General features: G+C 50.6%; 2 protein-coding genes across 7 annotated transcripts in view; one reads left to right on the top strand and one right to left on the bottom strand.

The window, feature by feature from the left end:
• Window positions 1-27,304, top strand: part of Ift140 (intraflagellar transport 140) — an 88,531-nt gene that overhangs the window by 48,235 nt on the left and 12,992 nt on the right. The window contains exon 19 of one of the 5 annotated variants that reach the window (XM_020169307.2): window positions 24,453-24,620. The exons of the other annotated variants lie outside the window; for them this stretch is intronic. Coding sequence (XP_020024896.2) covers window positions 24,453-24,603 — 151 coding nt within the window. The 3' untranslated portion in view covers window positions 24,604-24,620. The remainder of the gene's footprint in view (window positions 1-24,452; window positions 24,621-27,304) is intronic. 5 annotated transcript variants of the gene reach the window in all.
• On the bottom strand, window positions 419-27,029 carry Tmem204 (transmembrane protein 204). 2 transcript variants are annotated; one of them, XM_074059204.1, is made up of 4 exons: window positions 26,943-27,029; window positions 21,130-21,797; window positions 13,801-13,956; window positions 419-1,200 (listed from the first exon to the last, which is right to left on the bottom strand). In XM_074059204.1, exons 2-4 carry the CDS (start codon window positions 21,407-21,409, stop codon window positions 956-958), a joined length of 681 nt encoding a protein of 226 aa, XP_073915305.1. In that variant the 5' UTR covers window positions 21,410-21,797; window positions 26,943-27,029; the 3' UTR covers window positions 419-955. The 2 variants fall into 2 exon arrangements, with proteins under 2 accessions (XP_073915305.1, XP_020024902.1); XM_020169313.2 differs by lacking the exon at window positions 26,943-27,029 and having other exon boundaries at window positions 21,130-22,082.

The following is a 27,304-nucleotide window of genomic DNA, read 5'->3' as shown; positions in this document are numbered from 1 at the left end:
AAAGCTGTTCAACTTATTGATTTACCACCCAGGGCCATGTGTGCAGAGTATGCAGGAATGTATACTTTTTTTTTTTTTTTTTTTTTGTGGTACTCAGGGCCTATGCCTTGAGCCACTCCTTTCTTTCTTTCTTGTGATGTTTTTCTCCCCCCACCCCTGCCCCCAGAGATAGGGTCTCACGAACTATTTGCCTGGGGCTGGTGCTGAACCACAATCCTTTTGATCTCTGCCTCCGGCACCCAGCTAGGAACATGAACTTTTGAGACTCAGCTGCTCATAACTGTGGGTTAGGGTATGTGTTCCCAATGGATCTTTTATGAGGTCCTTTCAATCCTTCTCCTACTGTCACCTTGCAAAAACACAGAAACCAATAAAAAATATTTCTCCCAAATGGCAGTATGTATGGAAAAAACACAACTTTTAAACAGAGTTGAGTTTATTTTAACTTAGAAAATTAATCAGGAGCAAAACGTACACTACTAACTTGATTCTGGCATAAAACCATTACCATCTGATTATAAATTCTGATTTACTCAAGAAATACCATGGACACCTCATGAAAAACTTCCTCCATATTCAGTTATGAAAATGAATGTAACCAGGGGTGCCATCCTAGCAAATGCAGAATAAATTAATCCCAAAAGAAGGCAAAGAGCAGGGTGCCCACATCACCTCCTCCTCTGCCTCAGTTTTCAGTCTCCACCCTTAAAACGTGTGTGATGTGAAGCCACAATGTGCTGGCTGAGGAAGAAATAGGGTGGTGCACATGACATATAGACACATAACATATTCATGTATAACATAGTAAATGTACATGCGTATCGTACATGTGTGTAGATAGGTAGCCCAGACATATCCCATGCCTCTGCACAAGCAGGGACTGGGAGAGTCTCTTGGTTTCTAGACTATTCCGTTATAGTAGCTGTTCATGGGTAAAGTCCTAAGAAGGGTGCTCTCAGCATGGAGACTCCACGTAGTCATTGTCCAGCCCACGGCGGAACCTCGCTGTCAGGGAGCGGCTTATGACAATTACCCGGGGTGCCATACAGTCCTCCCTCCGGTGAAGAATGTTCCAGATGAGCATGGCAGCTGCCAGAGTGGCCAGAAGGCAGGCACCGATGTTCAGGTAGCATGACCAGGATAGGTTGGTGTAGGGGCCGATTCTGTAGAAGGTCACCAGTCCAATGACCAGCACAAAGCCTGCAGGGGGAAGAGAAAGTGTTCAAGAAGCCTGACGCTGAGCAGGACCTCTGACCACAGCCTCCTGGAAGGCAGTAATTACCCCTCTCCCCAGTCCTGTCCTAGGGTAGAGGCTGAGCTGCTTTGTATTGGCTTTCTGTGGGCTCTTAATAGCCCTTGGACCTGGAGGCTGTGTGCAGGGAATGATTCTGGGAGGAGGGTAAGAGAGAGAATCATTCTCTGGTGCTGTTCTGTGACCCACAAGGTGTCAGACCTGTTCCTGGGGGGTCAGCATTGCTGCTAGCAGCACCAATACCTTACCACCTTCCCAACCCCAGACAGACCTAGCAGTTATTTTGTTAGACTATGTTAAATCTCCCTTTTAACTTTTATAAATGCATAATTAGTTCAAAGCAAAAGCAAACACAGGTATTTTCTTAATCTTATCTAGAAACAGACTGGCATTTCACTTAGTCCAAATTCCTGTTCGTGAATTTTCTTGTCCATGACTTTGCTCTCGGAGGAAGTGGAGATTTCCTCCCAGATTGAGGTAGCCGGGAGCCTGCATGCGTAGGTAGGAGGGCAGGGCCAGGTGGAGCCCTGGTCCAGGTCTGGTTTTGGTGTGTCTGCTTCCCTCTCTGGCTTCTGAGGAGAAGCATGCAGTTTTAGAATTTCCTTCTCACCCTTGTGCTGCACCCTCCTCCCATTTGGCTGCTGCTTCTCCTCCTGTGCCTTCCTTCTCTCCAGACTGACAACAGGGCAGGGAGGCAGGGTAGGCCAGTTCTTGTTCAGTCAGGTATGACCACTGTCTTTTACTGCTTTCTTAAGGAATGCAAATGACTTGATTTTTGTTAGTTTTTGCAGTAGGAAAATCAGAGTTTTCTGTCCAGAATGTGTCAACTAAAGTAATGACACTGCTATTTGATTGGAAAAGGCAACACTGGGAGAGTTGTAGGTCGTGATGAGGCTGGAAACCCAGACATTGGGGTGGAGGAGAGGCCCTGCTCTGCCTCTGCCCTAGAGGCTGGCTCTTGTGGCCATGTCCACTCCCCTGCAACTGTGAGACAGCCCAGGAGTCCCGGGACCCAGATGAAACCATGGCAGCAAGAATGAGGAGGGCAGGATAAAAGCAAAGACCAGGGTAGGCCAATGAGCCCATGCTCTCCACTCACAGACCAGCCTCTTTTTCCCAGCACCTTCCTCCATCTGTCCAGATGATCTGGGTGAATTTCTTTCTTGTTCTCCAAATTCCAGGCCTCTCCATCACCTGGACTGGTCCTCTTGGATTCCTCATATCCCCTCCCTGGCCTGTGGTCAGGCTGAACCCACACCACTGTCCCTCCACTGGCATGCACATCTGTTCACAGCATCCCCACTCCCAATGCCTCTCCTGCTTTCCTCAAAACCCAAATCATGCATGACTCTGCTGTCTGATAGAAAAGACATATCCCATGCCTCTGCACAAGCAGGGACTAGGAGAGGCCCTCAGCTTCTAGACTACTCTGCTTATAGTGGCTATTCATGGGTAAAATGTCCTGAGAACGGTGCTCTCAGCACGGAGACTTTATATAGTTGTCTAGCTCACAGTGGAACTGGGCTGTCAGGAAGCAACTGATGATAATTACCCAGGGCACCATGCAGTCCTCCCTCCAGTGAAGAATGTTCTAGATGAGTATGCTCTGTAGTCCCAGAGCAAAGAGCAGCGTGGAAGGAGACAGATGACGGTTGGGGGAGAGACAGACAGGAGAGAGAGGGGGATAACAGGCATGACTTTCTAAAGCACAAGCATTGATATCTCACCATCACTGTCCTTACAGAAAGCATGAATTAAACATTTGCCTGTCTCCATTTTGTTCTAAGCGAAGATAGTAACTAATCTCTATGTTAACTATCTGTAGAACTTTGTGGAAGGTTTCATACTTGGAGAGCTCCTGGATGCTTCCTTTCTGTTAAAATCAGTGTTCCATTGTAATGCATGCTGACTGAAGGAACCTTCTGGCATTTCTCTCTACTGGTAAAGAGTGAATGCTCTACTTAGGCTTTTGTGGTATTGACGTTCATATTAGTAGAGTAAAGCAATTGTAGCCAGTGTTGATGTGATGAAAATGAAAACACTCAGTACCAGTGTGTGTCCCCTTGTTGTTACTAATGTCTTTGGGCATATTTTGCCAAATAAAGTAGTTCATTATGCTTGTTTCAAGAACCCAGATGAGGTGGAATTGATGGAGGCCAGGTACACAGGGTGCCAGCTTTGTCTTCTAAGACAAGAGGTAATAAGCAAGGCTGGATGTAAGAACTGGGGAACCTGTAAGGAAGCCAAGGCCAAGCAAAGTGGGATACCAGCAAGATGGGCAGGTTGGAAGAATTGTGCCCAAAAAGCAGCAGCTCAGTGCTACCAGGTATCCACCCACTCCTGCCATGACAGAGCTCTCTCCTTTTCCCCAGCTTTCCTTCAGTTTGTGCATGCTACAGAAACACTTTTTATAAGTTGTTCTATAGCCTCACCTCCAATCCCATGACATCCATCACGAAAATGGGACTTGTCCCACTTCACCTGTGAAGGAATTGACCTGGGAGTGATCTACCAACCAGGGACGAACCCCACATAGCTCCCTTGTCTGACCTGGGGTTGGTTTGCATCGTTGGTGTATAGAAAGAGAGAGTCTGGAGGTAACTGCACGACAGAAATTTTCTCTGGAAACTTGATTGAAAGACCTGACCCTGAACCTTCTGGTTTAGGACTGAGGTGCACTCACAGGACTGGAGAAGTCATCAGGGGAGCAGATGCCAAGCTCTAGCATTCCCAAAGCAGAAGGAACTTTCCCTCACCAACAAGGACACACAGGAATGGCATGGTGGGGGCCTTGGAGCCACAGTTCCACTCCCAGCAGTGTTGCCAAGTGACACTCAGGCAGTCATGGCCCCAAGTCAGCCTCCTATGACGTGCAGGCCTGTGGTGGACTGCAGCACAGCAGGGAGAGAGAACTCATGGGCAGATGTGTGAACACACAACAGAGGAGCTGTCTCAAGCATGGTGGTCCAGGAGGCCATACTGAGGGCACACAGTTCAAACACAGGCCCAACTCAACAACTATGTCTTAAGAAAACTCAGAGAGAATAAAAGTATTCAGGCAAATGTGGGTGCGGTTGACGCAGTGCGAGAGAGGGGTCACCTGTCCCATGTACAGCAGTCCTGCCCTTTCGTAGTCTCCTCTGTGAGGAAATGGGCCAACAGGAGTGCAGCTCTGTAGACTCAGCAGGGACAAGTACGTCCTGAAGTTGGGTGCACGGCTAGCTACCTACTCCATGTTTCCAGATGGCATTGCTGTGTCAGGTGACCTTGCTAATAACGTGACGTGCCTGAGACCTTCTGCCCACAGCCCCCGCGATTTTCACAGAACGTGCCTCGTGTCTGCAGGTGTGCAGTACCTCCGTGGCTCCCCTGGCCTTGGAATGGGATTCTGCCCCTAGGTCTGGCAGCCCTGCCTAGTCTCTTCCCCTGCCACCTTCCTGTGACTTGGCCATACCAGCTCCTTTCTGCCCCTCTGAGCTACCACATCCACTTGACTCTGGACTGTTCCTCACGCTGTCCTTCAGCCTGATTAGCCCTCGGGAGAGGGGGCTTCTTCTGTGCCTGATCTGGTATAGTTAGTATAGGGTGGGCTTAGAGTCATGCATGTCCCTGGCTGTCTCATGGTGCTTGGCCTCCTCCTCCTGTCATCCTTTTGCTTATTCACTCATTGATGGCCCTATGCCTCCCCTCTAGAGGCTGGAGTTTGTCCCACCTGTTGATCGTGGCCCCTCCAGGGACCCTGTCAGTAATTACTTGCTAAGTAAACATTTGGAGGCAAATCACAGCAGAGTAGAATCTGGTGTGGTATGCTGGGGGAAATGAGTGAAGGGAATGCCCTCCTAAGATTTTTAGTGACAAGCACCCATCAGTCACTTGTGCCTGTATTCAGCTGACCTGTTGAGACTCCACTCAGGTGCTGGGGATAATACTAGGCATTAGCCCACAGATGGTCAAGGCCATTGATTTGTCCTTGGAGAACTGGTGTTGTTCTTGGGGTCAAGATGAAATTAACTGCTGTGCCTGGGGCAATTGGGCAGTGAGGGCAAGAACCACCCACTCAGAGGTGGCATTTGGCAGGCCCTGACCATACCAGGAGATGCAGGCCCTGAACCCTAAATGCACGGAGATGCACAGACACCCCAGCCCTGTGGCAGGTCTCTGCAGAGCCGCTCCCCCAGCAGCTAAGGATGACACATATTCCAGCTCTGTCCAGCTGGTGATGGCTTCTCAGCCTTTTGGCTAAGATCAAGTGTAGTATCTGACCCGCTGGTGTCTGTCAGGAATGCACCAGGGGAGACCTGGCCACCAGGCAGGACATAAGCAGCTCCCTCTGCCTGCGTGGCTGGCATTCACCAGCATTGCAGAGTCACTTAACCATGTTTCTTTCCTGTGACTTTTTTTTTTTTTTTTTTTGTTTAGCACTGGGATTGAAACCCAGGGCCTCAGGCATACTAGCGAGTGCTCTGTCACTGTATCACTAAAATACACCACCAGTCCTTCATTTATTTTCTTAAGATCAGCATAGAATGTTTTGAAAGTGGGCAGCTGTTTCTAGCCATTTTAATCTACACAACCCCCCCCACACACACATCCACATGGTTATCTGTATTGTTTACCAAGTACACAGATTCAGGTTTCAGAACATGTATCTAGTTCCAAGAACACCATTTTTTATATGTAAAATGAAAGAATACTCAATGTGCAGTCAAAATGATGAAAGAAATCAAATTCACATGTGCACAAACAACCTAGCATAGCTGCCTATGTCTTGAAAATACAGGTTAGAGAATGATTAAGATGGTAGCTCCTGTGTAAACAGCACCTGACAGATGGACACTGTTTACAAAGAGAAGATGAACAAGCCAGGTTTCTCCCTCTTCCATTACTAGACTTGAAAACTGTGTGTTGGAAATCAAGCAGTACCATGGCATTGGGATGGTTTGGGCAGAGCTCTGGGTGTCTCTGGGTGTGTGATACAGAGGCTGTGCCTTATTTACTTTCCCCCCAGAAAAGAATAAAGGAAAGACTTGATCCATGCCCTGCAGAAAAGGGTAACTAAAGTCTCACACTGGAGCTGGGTGTTGTGGCACATGCCTATAATCTAGAATTAAGGAGACAGAGGCAGGAGGTTGTTGAGTTTGAGGCCAGCCTGGGTATATAGTGAGACCCTGTCTCAAAACAGCAAAAACAAAAAGAAGTTTCACACTCATATCATGGTTTCTGTGTGAAGACTGATATGGGCTTCTTTTTTGTTTTAGTTCCACTTAGAACTCATACAGTCAGAGAAAAAGTTATGAACTTTCAAGGCCAGGCCTTGAAGCCCATGGGGAACCTGAGCACAAGTGGGGGTGACGAGGACAGCACAGGACACATGTCCTGCCCTTGTCCCAGCATGCAATAACAGGCGCAGAGGCACAGCTGTTAGAGAGGACGGTGTAGTTCCTATGGTTGGCCACCATCCAAGTCCTACTCGGGCTGACAGAGATTTTATGGACTAAGTAGACATATGATATGAAGGTGCTATCCCTGTGTTCCACGAGTCAGCAGCAAAAAGCAAACAAGAACATAGGAAAGCAGAGTCACGTGTAGCTACACATATTCAGTACCAGCCTGAGCCTCCTGGCCTTGGTGAAAAGGCACCTGAAGTCAGCTAGCTAAGCACATGTGCTGTGGACATTATTCAGAAAAAAAGGACTGTCTCTGCTTGGGAGAGGTAGGAAGAGTTAGAAGGAAGTGGACCAGGAGCTGAGGCTTGCCTTCAACTCAGAGTTCCTACTTCTGTCACTGTCCCCAAAGTAAAGCTCCCTCCTTAGTGTTCTTTCCCCTGAAGACTTTTCTCCCAAAACTTTTTAGTGATGTAATCAGTTTGCCCAGAAATAAATCTAAGGGAAGAGCTTCAGCAAACGCTAAGTTCTGCACATGGGATTGATTCCATCTCCATGAAGTCGCGTTGCCAAAGCAAACAGCCTCTTCCTGTGCGCCAGCCCTGCGGGCGGTGTGGATGACAGCACAGCCAGAGAGCGGCCCTTTCCTCTCCTTCTTCCTTCCTGCCTGCTTCCCGGGGCCTCAGCTTCTGTCACAAGGCCTTCCTTTTGGAATGACTATCAAACATACACACAGGTGGCATCAGAGGAAAGACACTGGGGCTGACCTCTGATACTCCTCACACTGCTGCAAGTTAGCAAGCAAAGTGCCTGTGCCTTAGATCTAGCACAACTGGCTTGCTTTTTTTTTTTTTCAGTACTGGGGCTTGAATTCAGGGCCTTCACCTTGAGCCACTCCACCAGCCCTATTTTTGTGAAGGGTTTTTCGAGATAGGGTCTAGGGTCTTGCAAACTATTTGCCCAGGCTGACTTCGAACTGTGATCCTCCTGCTCTCTGCTTCCTGAATAGCTAGGATTACAGGCATGAGCCACCGGCACCTGGCTTGCAACTGGCTTCTGAAGAGAATACTAATGAAGGTTCCATCTCAAACACTACTGGAGGCTGGTGCATGGCTTAAGTGCTAGAGGCCATGAGTTCAAACCCCAGCACTATCAAACACCATTGGGGTTTGCATATCCAGCACTTACGCACAGTATGGAACAATAAACAGACCAGGTCCCCACCTCTTTCATCACTAGTCTTGAAAACTGTGGGTTAGAAATCCAGCAGTGTATAGCATTGGGCTGGATTTGATCCAGATGGGTTCCTTCTTAAGAGAGGTTCTGGGGCAGTGTGGAGAGGAGTGATCAAGTGCTTCCATAGGAGCCTGAAGCTCCCAAGTGGCCTCAGATAGAGAAGAAGGGAAGGAAAAAGAGATGAGGAGGTATGACAGGGATATAGAATGGTGCTCAGGGATTGGGTAAAAAAGACAGAAAAGTGAATTATCCAGACCAAGCAAATCTAACCAGAAAATTATATGTTCCCATGACAAGATCCCCAAGTCTAAGAAAACAGGTAATTCCCCACCAGCTAGTGAGATGCCAATTCAGTGTTTGTCAATCCTACTGACCATTTGAGGACTGATAACATCAACTTCTTTGGGGGTGGTGAGCTAAGCCACCCTGAGCATAAGGTTTGCCATCGTAAGAAGAAGTCTTAGGATTTCCAGGAAAGGAGAAAGGAAAGCAGTGGGTGTGATGCTGGGAAAGGCTTCTGGCAGCTTTTGACAGGTTCCGTACCAGCTGAGCCTGAAGACAGAGAACAGCCCAGGACCCAGTGTCAGAACTGGTGTATCTGCTACTGAATGAGTGTGGTGAAACATCTCAGTTGCAGATGGCTCTGCAAAGACCAAGCTAGAGAAGTCAAGGTGCAAACAGTCAGAAATGAACAAGTGCAAGTCTCCCAACTTGGAAGAAACAAAACTTTGTGTACAGCACAGGGCCCAGGCCTGTTGCTTAGCCTCTTGGAAAAGAGAAAAACCTAGATGGCACCAGGAAGGTAGCTCTGAATCAAACAAGAAACAAGCCACCTTTTCTCAGGATGCCACTGGGCATCATGGATATGGATTTTGTATTTTATGTCGTGCTCAGAACTATATACCGCCATTTTCCAAAAAAGGTTTGCAAGTGGGTTATACAAATTATAGTGATAATGGGGATAAAAGAATTTCTAAAGGAGACAGCAAATGAGAAGTGAGGCCTTCAGGGTCACAAGGTCATTTTCATTCACAGAGACCCAGGCTCCTAGGACAAAGGGGAGATCCTACTGAGCCCAGCATTCCATAGAGAGGATGCTGTGGGTCCTCACATGGACCAAGACAGAGTGCCACACAGACACAGAGCAGGGGGATGGTGATGGTGATGGCTCTGATCCCAGAGCAAGGCTACAGTGTCCTCATACTGGACTGTATTTGGCAGCAAGGCTGCACCAGAGGCTCCAGTGATGGCTGCAGAGTTACCCTTTGAAGATGCAACTTGAGCTATGTACAGAGCTCTGTGTAGTTCCACGATCGTCCCACTCAAGCTCAGCTACTCAAGAGAGAGAGATAGGGAGGATCACAATTCAAAGCCAGCCCAGGGGAAAAAAGTTAGCAAGACCTCCAACTCAACAAAAAAAGCTAACATGATGGCACATATCTGTTAACCCAGCTATACAGTTACAGAACAGGTATAGGTGGGAGGATCACGATCCTAGGCCAGCCCCCAACACAAACATGAGATCCTATATGAAAAAAATAACTAAAGCAAAAAATGAACTGGGAGTGTGGCTCAAGTGGTAGAGCATCTGCCTAGCAAGCACAAGGCCCTGAGTTCAAACATTAGTACTGCCAACAAAACAAAAAACAACACTAAGAGCAGGTTGAGGTCACACACATGAACACCAGAGAAGCTGGTGACAAGGATACATGGAGCTGCCAGAGTTCTCTCTAAATAGATAGTTCACCCATCAGGAGAGCCCAAGCTCTGTACTCCAGGGCACAGAGGACACACTTGGGATGGTAGCTACTTAATGTGGGCATCAACCAGCAGGACTTCAGGGGAGAGTTAGAGTGACAACCCTGTGACATTCTGAAGATTCACTCCTGTGGTTGGAGGGGGGCTGTCACACACACCTCTGCATATGCAGATGGCATGGGGAATGAAGGGACTCATCCAGAGACTCATGGAAGACAAGGACAGAGACAAGGGTGGAGCCACCTGAGAAGATTCAGAAGTCCTCAGAAACCAAGGAGAACTGCGGGCCTCCTAAGCTGAGCTCTGAGAATCTTCCCTAACTCCCATCCGGTGCTAGGTGCTGCTCAGTGTCAGGTGCAGGGATGAGTTCTATTACCTTCACAGGCCACTTGCCCTGACCCATCCAATGCTGCTTTCCTGCTTCTGCCTATCTCTTTTCACAAACTGAGACCACACACCCTGAAAGATGGAGCAGAGAGAAGATGCCACACAAGAAAGAGGAGGTAAAAGCAGAGGCAGAGAGAAAAGACCAATTGAGGAAGCCGAGCCTGCTCGGCTCTGTGTGTAGCGCCTGTGGCTGCCTAGCCTCCCAATGGGGAGAAGCCAGGAGATGGCACTCAAGCCTGAACCAGCAGGGCCACTCATAGGGAGAAAGGGGCTGGTCCCCACAGGTATCCACAAGGCAGGTCCAGCCATATGTCATAGACTTTTCAGCTGGGGTCATGAGCACTCAGGCAGGGAGCCTAGCATCGCACCTGTTACTCCAGGAGCTGTTGGGAGGGCTTCTGAGTTCTGCATCTGGGTGGGCTGATTGACTGATAAACTGTACCCTAAATGAGCCTCAGGAAAGAGAGAGTAGAAATACTGTGGTGTTTTGTATCTGCTGTGGTGAAAGTTACCCAGAAAAATCCCAAAAAGGGAAGATATGGCAGGAGAAGTGGAAAGACAGAGCAGGGAAATCGGTGTGGTTGCCACATGGTGACTAAAACGCCATCAGTCCTACTGTCTCACCTGTCTCCCCTGAACCTTGATGTTGCTCCTCTAGCTGCCCTGAGCTCCCTCGTCCGAGGCCCTGCCACCCTGACACACACGTACCCCTATCACAGGGAGAGTGTGGGTTTTCACAGGGCACCCAATGTGGGAGGCATATAGAATAAGGGTCAGAAAGGAATTTTTCTGACTCTAAGGTAAAACAAAATTAGACTTAGAAAATCTTTGGAAGACATTGGAAGCCCCATTGCACACGCACAGCTGAATGTGTTAGGGTGAGCCACGCGAGATAACTGGTGTTCACATTTCCACCCATGAAAACAGCAGCCTCATGTGGCTCTCCCTGAGGTCACTGCAGAAGGGTCCTCTGGAGCCCTGGCTTGTGCTGAGCATGGCCCTGGCACCCGGAGATGGGTGTGAAGTGAAGGTGAACACGAGCAAAGGCATGGGCCCTATCTCACTGTAGGGGAAAGGGGAGCTCCCATCCCCCTTCAGTTTGTGGCTTCTCTTGCTGGTTTCCAGGTTTTTCCAGCCTCTTCAGTCAGTTCCACATTACTTTCCCTTCCTCTTTTCATTAGCATCTTCTCTCCCCCTGCCCACCCACCTCACCCCAGCACTGGGACTCGAGGTTCACTTGACAACAGGTAATAGCAGGCGTTTCCTCGTCCTGTGACAGGACATCCTGGCGCCCCGCAGTCTCTCTCTGGCTTTAAAACAGACCCGAGCACAGGAAAAAACCCAGTGCTAAAATTAGCAGTGTGATAGAAGAAAGGCACATAGCTGCTCTCTGTACTGTTTGTCAATGAAACAAGTCTAAACAGGCCAAATGCATTTCCTTTTTGGGCAAAACAGACCTGTCAGGGGTGATGGTCAGAAACCAAGGGGGCGAGTCAGCCTGGGAAAGAGAAGCCACCCGAAATGTCTGCCCAGGGCCACTGCCTGGTGCTCAGGTTTTTTCCGCTGGCCTCCACCTGTCTGAAGGTTTTTGGACAGAGAATGGTCCAACCTTTTCAGAAGTAGTGCTGGCCTAGAATACTCGGGGGGTTCAGTGCCCTGGTATCCCTTGACACACACCAGGACAGGACCTTCAGGAAGCTCTCAAGACTGTTCAAGACAACTCAGTTTTAGCTAACTTGGGGATTTTCCCCCAGTTTTGTTTTTTTTTTAATGTATTATTTGGATGCAACACTGTCTTCTCCTGAAACAGGAGTTTGTAGGAGGCAAGCTATCAGGCCTGACATGACAGACCAACAGTAGTTCTCTAATAACTACATATGAGAGTCTGAAGGAAGACAATGATTAGCCTGCAACCAGTTACTTTCAGAATCAAGTACTGTTACTTTTTTTTAATGCCAGTAAAATGCATTTCTTTAAACCCAGCTTTTCCAATCACATTTTCAAAATCTTCCATTTCCTTCTTGAAAAGATGGAATTTCAGACAATCATGAATGACGGAGGCCTGAGGCTTCAGTAAGAGTGAGGAAAACTGTTTTTCTGTTTTATGATCCTCAGGTCAGTAGAGGGCAGAGTGGGTAAATTTCCTAAACATGCCTGAAACATGCCACCTGGAATAAACTTTTTTTTACACCCTCAGTCATGGAGGCAGGAAGGAGGCTGAATTGGTCCTTGATCACATTCACCTAGGTTATTAATTTTTATAACCAGTGGGGAGAGGGGACAGAAGTTACCTTACTTTGCAGTTGGGTAAACTGCATTTGTCTCAGTAATTTGCCCAAGTTCCCATCAATGGTGATGGAGCCAAGATACAATTCCAGGTGTCTTGCCACCAAGCCCTGTGTTTTTCCACTGGGACTTCATGATCCCCCTTTCCTGCCTCTGACCCTGCCGCAGGGAAGTGACTTTCCCAAGACCACACCAGCACGCTATTTATAGCACTCGGGAGAGCCCGGCTTCCTGACTCCCATGGGGCATTGCCAGCACATGAATACCTGTCGGCCTCATTCTGGAAATTGTGTTTCTCGAGAAAGATAAGGGTCTGGGCTCCATTATTCCTAGAATGATTCACTTTCAGACTTCCTGCCACTTCCTCCATTGGAAGTGTACATTTGACACTGGGAAAAGCTGCTGTTCTACACCGTGAAGGAAAGGCAGGCAGGTCGGCTGACAGCACCTTATGCCATGGCCCTGTGCCTAGATGGGCTGCTTGTTTCTGTCTGTCCATAGATCATGGAGCTGGGTCGTCCTCAGTAAATGGCAAGACTCCTAAAGTGCTGAGCTCCCAGGGTGGGATGGGAAGACCTCCTGTCATCGGGGGTCACAGTTGGGCGGCTGCTATGGCTTCTACTACTTGTCCAGAACCTCTCAGGGCATTTCTGCCAATGCCACTACTCTGACCCTTGAAAACAGCAAGGTTTTCTTGTGCCCTGTCCTGTCTTGCCAACAGCGGCCCCAGGTTGGTGGGTGATTGGTAGATCCAGTGTTCAGAGGAAGGTCTGTCTGCTCTCTGATGCTCTGATGACCCAGTGCCACACAAAGCCAGGCTTCCTGGCCTCACTCCAAGACTGTCCTCCTGCCACACTGTATGGTGGCTCAGGGAGGTCAGACTATGGTCTACAATCTGTTGACAGCCAGAACAGGACTGTGTGTAACATGTTAGCATGTTCTCCTTACTTTGTCTTGTACTACTCATGACAAAAGGCCTGTAATGACCCCAGGCAGGACCCCAGGGCCCTCACCCCCCCCCCCCCGACCTCACGGTGTACCTTTGCCTGTTAGCTGGGGAAGTGGGGAGACTGGAGTCAGGCTTGGGCTCTCCCGCTTCTGCCCGGCATAGGCTGACTCTTTTCAGCTGCTTTGGCTCAATGACAGGAATGTGAACCCCAGTCAACCCCACATGGGCTACAGAAGGGCAGACCAGGTGCAGATCCCACCGACTTGGAAAAGCAAAGCACATCACTCAAGCATGCTAGTACCACATTTAAAATTAAAAAAGTTGTGACAGATAAAAAGCTGTCCTGAACCCTGGGTGTGTCTTTCTGACCCACTTTTGTTCATAGCCATGGAGGCTGCTAGTGGCCATGTTCAAAGGTGCATCCTGCAGCACCCCTCTCAGATCACCCAAGCCCCTAGGGTCCCTCTTGTGACATAAGAGGACTCCAACAGATCTGCCAGACTGATGGGAGCCATAGCACAGCCACTGTACCTGCCCAGGATACTTACTTGCCAGCTGGAAAGCAGCGGCCATGGCCTCCTCCCAACACTGGGACTCTGGTGACATCAGGGGCAGGCCTGTGAGTCCCAGGACAAAGGTGAGCTGACCCACAGCAAGCGCCACTGTGGCCACCAGGTTGCAAGCACGCATCATGTCGAACTGCACTGCGGGCCAAGAAGGAGGGAAGGCAGGTAGTCAGCGCAGGCAAGCCCCTCGGGGAAGAGCTGAGTCAGGTGGCCCTGGCCGCACTCATCCTCCATGATGGCCACTCCTTTTCTGTTAGGCCTTTGAAAAGGCAGGAAGCACAGCCAGTGTCTTCTCTGGACAGAACCTTCTGGAAGCACCTCATCCACCCCTGCAAGCCCTCAAGCTGCCCTGTGCCTCTCCCCAGCCAACAAGGGCTCATCATAGCCCCCAGCCTGGCTGCAGTGGTTGTGTCCCCCTGGGCTGGGTCCTACTCTTGAGATGTGTGTCATGTTAGGACAAGGCATTCCACAAAGGTGCTGTCTGGTAGGTTGAAACCAGAAGGAGGCCCTGCCTGCCTCAGCTGTTATCCCTCAGGCTTGATATTTTCATACCTAAGAGCTCAGCATTATTTACCCCTCTTATAGGCAAGGGACATGGGTCTGTGATGTGAAGTGACTTTTCTGAGCCTCTAACAACCAACAAGGAGGATTAGAGCAGTTGTCAAACCTGGGTCTGCTGAGCCCAGGGCCCCTACCCCACTCTTCTTATCTCTGAGGTTCATATTCCTCACTCTGCCTGCAACCAGAGTCCATGTGCCTGCCTCTTCTTTTCCCCACCCCATACCCTGGTCTCAGAAGGGCAGTCAGGATAGATAGTCACTGTGGATGGTCCACACAGGGAGGGGAGCATGTCTGTGGCAGAGACACTTTGTTCTTTCCCAAAGTAAACCCCACACTGAAGCCTACACTGCACTTTGGAGGGCCTTGGTCATGCCAGTGTGCCTTTGCTCTTAGGCACCAGTTTACTCCAGACTGGCAGTGAGTTTTTTTGAACATAGTAAGAAAGGAGGGTCTGTATGTGATAGGAACTGGGTGTAGGGACAGCATGGTGTAGCCCCTCTAGTCTCCCTTCATCTCATTATGATCAAGCAGTAGTTAGGAAGCTCAGATCACAGTTAGCTTGTTGCAGATTAACTTGGTTTTTACACTGCATGTCTTGAAGACTCTTTCCAGGTACTCTTTCCAGCGTTTGAAAGAGAAATAGATAGTTGATTTTCAGAGTTAGGTCACTGAAATGTGTGAACCAGAAAAAAAAAAAAAGAATCTTCCAAGAGCCCTGAAGGATCTGTCCTCTGGGGTTACCACTGCTTTGTCACCTCCATGATCAAGATGGGGACAAGGAACGTACAGAGGCTGGCCACCTCGTGTACAGGACAGGTGACCGTTAATGTGAATGAGTAGAGCCAGCAAGTAAGTTCTCATTTCCAGAACTTTTAGATCCTCAGTCCACTCTTCCATGAGAAGCCAGAGGTGGCAGAAACAAGTTGTCAGTGGTCCTCATGAGTACAGGTATATGTACCTCAGCAATGGTTCACAGTACAAGGAAGGGGAAGAACTGGTTCATTTTTGTGGGCTTTTAAATGACTAGAAAGCTACTTTGTGGGTTTTTTTTTTTTTTTTTTTTGCAGTGCTGAGGTTTGAACTCAGGGCCCCTTGATAGGCAAGCACTTTACCACTTGAGCCACACCTCCAACCTTTAAAGGCATTCCAGTTAGTGTCTTTGTTTTGATTTTTGGTAGTGGGGTTTGAATTCAGAGCCTCACACTTGTGAGGCAGGTGCTATACTCAGCTAGAAGGTTACTTTGAACCACTGTTGCCAATGTCAGCAATTCTGTATGGTTTGATGTAAACATTTATTGAAATGCAATTTAAATTCACAAAATTATTCAAAGTTCTCAGGTTCAGCACCTGCCTCTTCCCACTTCAGGACGGGCTCTGTGTCCTGGGTATATGAAGGGCACCTCTATCCTTAGCCTATGGCATCTGTCACCTGCTTGTTGTCTCTATTCTTCTGCCATCATGCTATTCCTGAAGCCCCACTCTTCTGTTCTCTCACTGCACACCAAAGTCCCCAGGATCCCTCCTCCCACCCCTCTGATGACCCAGGTTGATAGGTGACCATCTAGAGTGAGGTGAAGCTGATGAAGACACGGGGCTCCAGGTGAGAGTCTATAGACCTCAGAAATCTCCAACTAACTAGAGACCTCTGTGCACTTACCAGCCCACTCTGCTCTCAGGGGTTGACTGTTTTCAGGCATTACTTCCATACAGGTAAGAGGTGACTGGTAGTGTCATTGAGAGCCTGGATAAGAAACAATTTCCCAACATCCTGGGCCAGCAGGAGTATGGGGGTGGTACTGAGCACGTGAAGAGAGGCCCCCTTTCCCATAGGCCTTTCTCAGACCATGAAAAGCATCATGAGAAAGGCCAGCTCACCATGCAAGCAAACCATGAACCTGTTCGTGGGTGCTGTGCTGTCCAACCGTCATCCTACCCAGGGCCCCATGTGTGCTCCACCCCATCTGCAGGCAGGATGGTGTCTGTGATTCATGTTCCTTGAGGGTAGTATCTATATTTAGGCTATGGAGTCTCAGAGTCTTCCAGGGGTTGTGTGCCACTTCCCGCCACCAAGGGTCAGCCCGTCCTGCCCATTGTGTTTTGAGCTGCTTCCTCCACGGCAAACCCTCCTGTCATTTGGAGCCTGAGGGGCCCTTCCCAGATCCCAGGCTTTCCAACATGAGAGTGACTTATAGCTTTGAGGCCAGCAGGTCACATGCACAGACCACATACGTAAAGAGCTGCAAAGATGCACAAGGTTCCACATTGCTAGGCAGTCAAAGGAACCTGTGCATGGTGACCTGACCAAGGATGCCACCAAGGAGGGAGCGAGAGAGAGAGAGAGAGAGAGAGAGAGAGAGAGACAGACAGAGAGACTGCTGGATGGACAGCAGGGAGCCTCTGGTGGGCTTTGCAGTTGGTGTTCTTTAATCGTCAGAGTAATCCCAGAACAGAACCCAGACCCCTAGAGACTGTAATGTACCTATGTGATGCTTTACAAAGGGGAGAGGTAAAAGGGGCTGAGCAGAGCCTAACCTGGTGGTTGGAGGCTTCTGGCAGGAGTCAAACCGGCCCATCTTCCATGGTTCAGGCATGGCTTGGAGCGGACATATGTAGCAGTGGACTCCAGAAGAATGTGGAGAGATGAGCAGAGACTGAGAGACTAGAAATGTCAGGGGCAGCAGAAACACTTCATCAGCCATGGCTTGCCAGCCTGTAGCATGGGACTCAAGTGGTATGGATGACTTGCTGAGGCCCAGGGTATAGAGCATCAGGGCCAAGGTGTCCTTGCCCCTCACAGCTGAGGGGACCAAGGCCTTGCAGGTTGGTTGGCAGGTAGGTTTTCCAGGACCTACTTGGCTGTTCATACTGCCTTTGCAGTTGGCCTGTCTGATGACCTCATACTGCATGCAGGAGGCTAAGCCTAATCCTGTGTGTTTCTTCAGGGTTCCCTGTCCACGTGGTAGACTGAGTGTGTACTCCAGAAGGTTCCTTCCAGTTACGATTTGGAAAACCATCTGTGACCATCTGTGGAGGATGACATTCTTCATGATGCTCCCATCATCTGTATACTTTACTTTCTGTGTGGTTATTTTTACCATTTATTTGACTGCTGCTTTAAAAGATGCTAAATTTGAAAGGTGAACTGTGATGAGGAATGGTAACAGTGCAGGAACAGCCCAGCGGGCATTCCAGACTCTGCCTAGAAGGCTAGGAAAGTCCTGAATGAATGGGGAATGGCAGGACTGGCAAGGAGGAGAGTGCCCCCCGTGGCTCTGGGTGGGTATATCAGTGCAGAGAGGCCAGAAGACTAGTTCCCACAGCCAGGAGGAGAGCACAGACCCAAGGGGTGAGGGCTCCCCCTCAGGCAGCACTGGGGTCTGGCTGGTCTGCACCAAGTTTTGATTGCTTGTTCATCTGCTCACAGGCAGCCTAGGTCCAGAAAGAGACTTAGGGTTTCTGACAGAATGCACAAACCAGAATAAATGTGAGAAATGAGGACAGAGAAAATAGAGTGAGACTGAGCCTGGACTCAGGTAGTCAGGTCAACCCCAGGCCTCCAGGCCCTCAATGGGAAGACAGCCTCTGGTCAGTAATAAAGGTTATGGGCACCACAAGAAACAGAATGGCCAGCTAGCAGGAAAATTCCCCATGATCCCCCACATATACTAGGAGGACCCAGTGGACACATGAGGGGCATGAGGGCCTGGACTGGATGAACCTAGGACCAGCCCCTAGCCCTAATCCAGTACACTGAGGACACCCAGTAGTACAGAGAGTCTTGACCAGAGTTCAGAATGTCATGAAGTGGCCACTTGTTTATCCTTTGTTCCTCAGGAGGCCCTCCAATGTTTGCAAGTGAGGAGCACTGACCTCAGGGCATGCAGCCATCAGGAGACGTCCCTGCCAGGTGGCCTGCAGTGATGTCTAGAAATGCTAAGGATGGTCTCAGTATGACCTGTGTGACCAGTCCTATGCTCCTGCTCCTGCCGTCTTTGACTGGTTCTCAGGATGGAGTTGTGAGCAAGCCACAACAGTCAGCCCTGAGACACAGATGGATATGAACATCATGTATGCGGGAGGCTTTATAGAGAATGCCAGATCAGGCTTGAGGGGGGACATAGCACTTGACTGACTGCCCCTCCCCAGAGAGGCTCAGTTCTGGACCCATTTGGGTCATGCAGTGGAGTTTTGCATGAGTGGCTCAAGGTGGGAACTGGGCTTGATTGAAGGCAGCAGCAGATGGTGGATCCTCTGGCCGGCTGGGGACACAGGTGCAAACAGATTGGGACAGTCAGTGTTGCTGGGCTGTGAGAATGAATTGTCCTCCAGTAGTAAAAGCAGCATGGGAGGCTGATTTGGAGCGGTTGGCACTGGGAGGGGAGAAGACAGGAGGAAGAGACCAACTTTGCCACCTCCACCTCCAGGTCACTGGGCCCAGAGCTATGGGCCTGTGTCCCCAGCTGGTGGGTTAGGATCCAGTTTCCACCTTAGGAAATGCTGACTTATGGCTGCTTTGCCCCTATCGTGTTTCAGTCTCAACACGTGTTACGAGTTTTGTTAGCAACCAGAATCACCCTTTCAGCCTACTTTCCTAAATGCAGTCCTGCCAGTCACTCCCAAGAAGCTTCCCGGTGACCTTTCTGTTTAAACAAATAGTTACTGCTTAGATTCATGATGGTCAGCTACCTGCAAAGGTCGTATTAATTGCAGGAGGATGTTTTTAATTGTTCAGGCAGCTTGTCAGGTGATGTAAGCAGAGCATTCTCTGCAGGTGGGAACCTTGAGAACAGGTGGACAGGTGCGCAGGATGTGAGGCACTCAGGATGGAAGTGGCCAAGGCTGCCATGCAGTCACAGTGATGTAGGTAGGGAGAAGGCCACAGGGGCCCTGTGTGTCCTGTTGGCCTGAGGTGACAGGCCTCGGCAGATGGACAGCAGGAGGAAGGTGACTGCACAAAATGCTCCAGGGCTGCACCACCTGCCCTGAGACTCTAGAATGTGTGAGGCAGGAAGAGAAGGCAGTGCCATGCTGCCAGAGACACCTGGGTCATCAGGAGGCCTTGAGGCCCAGGACAGGGGGGCTGGAACTGGTGAGTACTTCCTCCCCACAAGTGATGGGCTAGTACTGGTCCCAGAGCACAGCAAGAGTCACGGGGACAGAAATCGTGCTCACATTTGGCCCCTTCTAGCACCACTTCCCACAAGCTGAAGGCCCAAGCCCCAAGCCCTCCAGGGCTATGCCAAGCTGCACCACACATGAGACGCTCAGCCCAAGCTATGGGGTTACTAGCTGTTCTTTTTAGCCAGAACGATCCTAGCATCCAGAAGGAAGGCTCTCTACCGACACACCACACAGAGACCCAAGTTCAGCATGTGTGCATGTCGCTTCCTACAAGATACCTGAATTCTGAGAGCTTGTAGAAATTTTGAAAGTATTCATTTGCTTTGCTCGTTTTTCCAAGAGAAAGCTGTCACTCCCTGCTTACCAAGGGCAAGGGAGAATACTGACTGATCCCATTTCAAGCCTTAGTTTCTTGGGGATGATGTTCGCTAGCTTAGGCTCCAAGAGCTCTTCCAGCCAGGGACAGGGCTAAAAGCTGGTGGTTGCACACAGTTGTTACTCAGGAATTCCAGGAATAGTTGGGAGCCTGTTTCCAGCCTCTTGAGAACCTGGAGCAAACTAAGCCTCATGCTTTATTTTCATGTAGCTTTTTTTTGTTTTTGTTCTTTTTTGAGTTGGTGGGGTGGGGTGGGGTTTGAACTCAGGGCCTTGTACTTTCTAGGCCCTGAGCCATACCCCTAGCCCTTTTTTGCCTTAGGTACTTTTTTAATAGGGTCTTACATTTATCCTTGGGCCAGCCTGGACCAAGAGCCTCCTATTTATGCTTCCCATGTATCTGGAATGACAAAGGCCCGCTCCCACGCCCAGCTTCTATTGGTTGAGATGGGATCTTGGTAACTTTTTGCCTGGACTGGCCTCCGACTGTGATCCTCCTGGTCTCTGCCTCTTGAGTAGGTAGGATTACAGGTATGAGCCACTGTGCCCAGCCACCTCATGCTTTCTTAAAGACCAGTGTTGTCTTCCAAACAGCAGGAATGATCTGACCTTGAGACTCCATGGTATTTTTCAGTAGAGACTGGGGTGACCGTGAACCAGACCCCTTATCAGCAGTTTTAGAGGATCATCCTCTAGGGAGAATTTGTACATCAGCAGACATGACTATTTAGGTTACACATTAGGTGGCAAGTCTATTTATGCATTCCTTTCCTCCTGTCCCTCAAACCTGACAGCAGAGGGCTCTGCCCATCATGCAGACTCCCCTGGTCTCCTTCCACACATCCCAGCCAGAGTCAGTTCCCAGGGTCTGTCTCAACCCTGCTCACAGCCCTGAAGGCCCTGACCCCTGTGAAAATGAAGTCAGAACTCAACCACATACTATTAAACTTCTGATTTATTGTATTCAGTAACATTTGTTTTGAACCAAGGAAAAATGTCTTTCCTTGATATGGTTAGTGTACCTATCCTTCAGCCATGCACAGTGGCAGAGAGAAAGCCCCAAACTGCACGAGGTGAGTTACCTGTGAAAGGAGCCAGACGTAGAGTCTGGGCCAAGCAGGAGAGAGTCCTGTGGCCTTGCTTACCAGGGCAAGGGTGGGCATGGGCCTCAGATTTCCTCTCTTCATAATAGCCTAGGTTTAGCCTCCCCTCACCCAGCCCCTCTAAATATGACAGAAAAATAAGCAGACTCACGTTTGACGGTGCCTCGAGACTCCTGGAAGCCTGCCGACTCAGAGCCCCAGCCCAGCGTCTCGCAGTCCTGTGTGTCCTCCTGCCCGCCTTTGGCTCCGGGACTTGCACCTCCCCGGCCCCTGTCCACCAGCCAGCAGGACTTCCACAGCCCCACGCTCCGCTTCCGCCCATCCTCTAGTGTCTGGTACACCCAGTTGGGGGTGAAGGCTGCTGCGTTGTTGAGGATGAGGGAGACAAGGGCCACTAGCACGGCTGTGGCCACAAGTTTCTGGACAGTCATAGCTGACTGCCAATGCTGTCCGTTTATCTCAAGAGAAAATCCCAAATCCCAGCCAGCTGCAGTGTATCCAGGAAGCCGAGTGTTGCCAGGGACAGCTAGAGAACATCACCACTCATTCTTGGAGGCAGTGCGGCAGCTAAGCCAGGCACAGAGAGATGTTGGAAGTGTGGGGAGAGGCCCATGGGACAGGTCCAGGGGAGCCGCTCACGACCCTGCTTTATCCTCCCTCCTGCACCTGAAGCAGGGCCAGGCCTGTGATGAAGCCAGGCACTGGGAGGCCCATCCCAGGGAGGAATCCGGGGTACCGGTGAGAATCCAGAGTTGTGAGTGTGCCGTCTTCCTGGGAACCAGAGGCCAAGGAGGCTGCGTCCACAGCACCTCTTCTTTCCTGCAGCAGCAGAAAGTAAAGTTACTCAAGTGGCAAGCACAGCGTGGGAATTGGCTCCTTAAAGCTAGCTGTGGGAGCTGCTCCAAGTGGGGCAGTGGGAGCAGTGCAGGTTCAGCCACCTCTCTGCTGCCTGGGCTCTGTCCTGGTGCGTCCGCCACGAGTGGCAGGTCCTGGAAAGCAGAGTGCCTGCCACAAGAAAGAGTGTGTGTGTGTGCGTGTGTGTGTGTGTGTGTGTGTGTGCGCGCGCGCTCGAGCTAGTTTCCCCTGTCTCTCAGCAGAGAGGAAATGGTTGTTTTTGAGGCTGTTTTTGGTGAGTAGGAGGGCGTAGCCAACTGCAACAAATAGCGGCCCTGCCACAGAGCCAGACACTAACAGGATGTGTTTCCTGATGGGAAAGGCCTGGGGAGACTTCTGAGGCCTGCTCCAGCCCGCCCTTCCCCACCTGCCTGTCCCAAGGGAGAGGCCAGGGATGCCAGCCAGGACACCCATTGTCTCACCTGTTGCTTCTGAGCCTGGCCAGCTGCAGAAGCAGCTCCTGTGCTGGGCCTGGAGCTTGGGGACACTGCGGGCACCCTGCCATGTAGATGTTCCCTTGCGCAGTAGGTCTCCAGAGCCCATGATGCCTCAGAGCCTGTCCTCCCGTAGGCATTCTGTCCGCAAATGGGACAAGAGTGCAGAGGGAAGGATGGGCCCTCATTTGCCAGCAAAGATGCGCAGGCCTCAAGGGAGCAAGTACGTCTAGACCTGAAGGGGTAGGGGCCCCACTTGGAGAACGTTTGGCTCCGGTTGGTTCTGGACATGGAGGGCAGAGCACTGTGCATGACTGGCACAGAGTGAAGGTGGTTTCTGACCAGCTGTGCTTGCTGCTGATGTGACAATCACCCTCCCAAGGCCAGACAGTAAGTAGGTGGGTGACTCTGGCTGTCTGGCTGGTAGGGAGCCTAGAAGATGCCTCATCTTCTCCTCAGAGCCCTTCATCGCCAGAGGGTACACCCACTGCAGGGTCCCACCCCACCAGGGCTCTGAAGTGTGTGAATGAGCAGACAGACAAAGGTACCATTTCCCATTTCAATGATCCTTGAGTGCATGCACCAGGGACATCATACAGGCACAAAACGTTCTGTTGCCAGCTAGGGCCCTCGGTGGTGACAGCACAGCCTTTTGACCATTACCTGTCTTCACACATTGCCATGCTGGGCCCTGGCCAGTCTTCTGCCCTGAAACTCACGCCCCTCCCCTGCTCCTGGGATTGGTGTCTTCCATCACATGTTTGCTTATAAGGTCAGGCTCCCCACCCCAGCAAGTTCACATTCCCAAAGGGCAGGAACTTCATCTCTGACCAGCTTTTGGACAATCATTGGCCTAAAAATACGTCTGTCAATTTCCTGAGGGGCTTTACCTATATTAGGATTTTCCCCAAATCAGACTTCTTTATATTTTCTTATCAAGGATTTGGGCCTGAGGGAAAGTGGTTCTTGGCCCCTGGATCCAGCCTCTTATCTGGTCAGGTTCTCAGCACCAGGAACCTGATAAGGAATGCAGGACAGAGCAATGTCGTCTGCCCCCAGCTCGTGCCATGGCTCAGGAGACCTGCAGAGGATGGCTACATTTGTTCTTGAACATATCCATTCCCCCAGATTTGGGGCGCAGCATCTTCAGCATTCAGCTTTCCTTTGAAATAGAAGTTTTCCCCAAAGTTTCCATTAGGAGTGAATTGATTTCCCTCCTTAATTGAGGCACTTATCTTTAGATAGTCATTATACGACTGATTTCCAGTGAGGAAGAAGGATACCATAGTTTCAAAACCCAGGGAACTTTCTCTTTCTAGAAATGGGTGGGGTCTCACTATGTTACCCAGGTGGCCTAGAACTCCTGAACTCAAGTGATCCTGACTCAGCCTCCTGAGTGGTGAGGAGTACAAGGCACCTGTCCCTAAGCCTGGCCACAGGACATGTACTGATTGCCTCAGTCATAGCTCTTGGGCTGCATCCATCAGTCCTTTCCTAGGGCTGGGTAAGGAGGAGGCCAAGGCCTGGCTCCTACCACAGAGACAGCCAGAGCAGGAGGGTCAGGCTCTGTCCTAATGCACGGCCTCCAGCACTGGCTTCCCTTGCCCTCTCTGCACCTCTGCGGGCTCCTGCCTGGCCTCTAGGTCACTGTACCCTCAGTCTGCTTTCTGACTGTCATGTTGGTGGACATGTCCGTTAGGGGGCTGGGCCTGGGAGGGTGATGGGTCCAAGAGCAGAATTTAAGTTAGGAGGGACCCCCTCCTGGAATGGGACGCTGTCCTTGGGATCCAAGGATCTCGTGACTGCCTGGAAGGGCTCCCATTCAGGGGAACTGAAGCCAGGCCAGGGGCTCCCATGCCTCCATGAGAGCCCCTTCCTGTTCTGCTGCTGTCTGCTGTCTTTGGCTGCACAATTGCATTCTGAGTCTGTAGCTCCCACATGTGCATCAGCCCCTCCCACACTTGGAAAAATAGGGCACTGCAGCAGAGAAGCCTCACAAGACTGCAGTGATGAGTGTGCCGTGGGCAGGTCAAGATCCTGGATTAGGACAGGTCCAGTGGAGCTTCTGCAGAGCACAGGTCCTCCCAGAAATCAGATCCATCTCAGGGCTGGCTCTTTCCATGACTGCATCTGCTTCTCATTTTAGGCGCCCGGAGCTGATGAAGTACAGATGTGATTGCTCCCCACAGACACTTGGACAACAGGAAATTCTCAAGACTTGGACAGGACTAGGAGGGTGTTTACTTCTTGCCGTTTATGTCAGATGTACAAAGTCCAGAACTCCACACTGGAGTTAGAGTTGTCCCCATCCTCAGTGAGTTGTGCATGGAGAGAATGTTAGGAATTGTGTGGGGGTGTTGAGGCCATCATGGGCTGAGAGGAAGCCTCCGAGATTGCAGTGTGCATTTTGTGGAGGAAGGTTGGCAGCCACCTCTCTGGGTCCAGGCTTCTTCCAGCAGGTCCGGGCTGAGCTGGGGGGTGGGGAGCTACCCACCCTGTGGTTTGTGCACAGTGGCCTTAACCCAGCAGGAACAAGGCCTATCCTGGCCTTCCAGAGCCCTCCCAGCATCTATCAGTCTGGCTGAAGGCTGTACTTCTAGCAGGGAAGAGCCCCGGTTTTGTTGTTGTTGTTTGTTTGTTTGTCGTTTGCAGTCCTGGGGCTTAACTCAGGGCCTTCTCCTTGAGCCATGACACCAGCCCTAATTTTGTGCAGGATTTTTGAGATAGGGTCTCCCAGAACTGTTTGCCTGGGCTGGCTTCAAACCACTATCATCCTGATCTCTGCCTGCTGAGTATAGCTAGGATTACAGGTGTGAGCCACTGGCGCCCAGCTAGCCCATTTTGATGGAGGCTTTATTCTGGGGCCGTAGGACATGAGTAAATTGGAGGGTATTCTAACGGCGTGGTCAGATCTTTGTCATATGCAGGCCAGGGAGGCACAGAGACACCATGCCAAGTCTCCAGGCCTCTGTTTCCTGCCCCTCGGTGGAACAGACACCGGCAAGAGCACAGCCTGCTGGTGGGAGAAGATGGAGCCTCAGACACATGCCAGCCGGCTCTGCCTGCAGACCCCATCACTGCACTTACCTAGGTTGTTTCCCCCGTCATTGGACGTAGACACAACAATTTGCTTTCAAGAAAAGCAGAAGAAAGAAAGCTACCCTAGCAAGTAGAGGCAAAAAAGAGGCCAAGTGTCAACTCCCCCTCAGTCCCCACACTCAGGCCTGAGGAGACCATTAGGATAAGCAGAATATTTTTTTAAAGGTTCCAATCATGTGAAATCACTTGGAATGGGATGATAACTGGCGTCTTGCCGTTATCATCATGGAAGCAGCAGCCATCCATGCTTCATGCACTCACCTTGCACAGCAGGCCCAGGAGGGTGGCTGCAAACCCTGGCGCCCCCCCAAGACTGTCCGTTGTGAAAGTTCCATAGAACTCACTGGAGTGGTTGATGTCCCAGGCATATCGCCGGTCCCCATGTGCTACCACAGCTGCCTTCTCTAGGGAGGACCCTCATCCACTGGGTTAGTGGACACTGGGTGTCCTCTGGGGTCCTGGATGGGGCCCAGAGCCCCCATGGGGGATGAATTCATCTGGGCCATTTACAGACACCTAGTTTTACACCTACAGTCCTTGCATTTAACCAGCACCTCAGGACAGAGGAGAAAGGCAAATTTGGGGTTTTAAATGCTGAGACTCTTGATTTTTTCTGCCTGAAGCCCCTGGTAACCAGATGGCAAAACAGCCTCTGATGGCAGGTGTGGAACTGCCTATAGCAGTGGCTCCTGCAGAGAAGGTGCTCCAGGCTGTGGTCAAGTAACATTGAGCATCTGCTGCCTCACAGCTACCATGAGTCGTTTGAATTCTGAAGCCAAAGGATGAATCCTATAGGCCTGACTCCCAGAGAATGAAGGCAACAGTGCTGCTCAGTGATGGGCACTTCTGAGAAGTCCGCCAGCCCAGCCTGGATGCTACCTTCACAGGGACGGCTTTTTTGCATGTCTTGGAAACTGCTGGCCAGCATGTGAAAAGCTCCAGGAGAGGTCATTAAGGACGAGAACCCCTGTGGTGGAGGTGGGGGACCTGGACTGGGGTTCGGTCATACATTGTTTACCTGGCTCCCAGCCCAGTGCCATGGCCGCACACTGCCACCTAACAATGCAGCCTCTGGTCAGGCCTCATCTACCAGCAGTGGCCACCAGGATGTCACTGTGAGAATGTATGCATCTTCCTTACCCTTGCACCAGTCAGTGACATAATCTATTGAACCAACCAGGACCCAAGCAAATCCAAAAACGTGCAGTCAGTATTGGTTGACTTACAGGAAAGAGTGCCTGGATGTGTGGTGTTCCCATTACAGACCCCTACAGTCTCCTATAGGGGTCAGGAGACAGGACAGCCCCCACCCAAGATGTGCCTGAGCTGACCACTGTTCCTTTCAGCAGCAGCTTTTGCTTTGGTTCCATCTGAGTTGGGTCTCTGAGATGTGAGTTGCCCGTTTATCATCTCCCACAGTGGGACCAGGCCTGACAACTCCCCTCTCAAGGGTCCCCTTCCCCATCCTTCCACCTAGGAAAGGCCAGTGAGAGACACCCAACACATTTGATCCACAGTCCCTAACACCCTCACTCACCAAGACAGCGGCCAGCCTCTTGTGGGCAACTGCCCTCCACGTCCCTTGGTGCTGCCAAGTGTGAGGCTGGGAGGGGACAGATCTGCTCCACCTCCTGGGAGGGGAGGCTGCTGTGTGGCTAGGCTTTATCTGGAGGGAGTGGCTGGAATGTGATAGGAGGGCCTGGGGGGGGGGGGATGCTCCACCAGATGTTCCTGCTTGCCCATCCCCCACCGCAAGACTACTCCCCAGGGTTTGCTGCATGAGTGAGTGCTGTCTGTGTGTGCTGTACCATTGCTGTGGTCTTAGATTAGGAAGACCCACGTGTGGTAGAAAGGAGACAGTGCAGTGAGTAAATTTGTTCCCTTTGCCTTTCTCTGGTC

Source organism: Castor canadensis, chromosome 17 (assembly GCF_047511655.1).
Source record: "Castor canadensis chromosome 17, mCasCan1.hap1v2, whole genome shotgun sequence".
In the NCBI taxonomy this organism is placed as follows: Eukaryota; Metazoa; Chordata; class Mammalia; order Rodentia; family Castoridae; genus Castor; species Castor canadensis.
This window is presented reverse-complemented; position numbering and strand designations above follow the sequence as displayed.

Bases quoted from the DNA above. Each gene is read 5' to 3' on its own strand.
- Tmem204 (XM_074059204.1), bottom strand. From the start codon at position 21,409: ATGACTGTCCAGAAACTTGTGGCCACAGCCGTGCTAGTGGCCCTTGTC. The intron at 13,957-21,129 runs GTGAGTCTGCTT...CTTGGCCCGCAG, and splicing joins GTCTCGAGGCACCGTCAAAC to TGCAGTTCGACATGATGCGT. The intron at 1,201-13,800 runs GTAAGTATCCTG...TTCCCCCTGCAG, and splicing joins CGCTGCTTTCCAGCTGGCAA to GCTTTGTGCTGGTCATTGGA.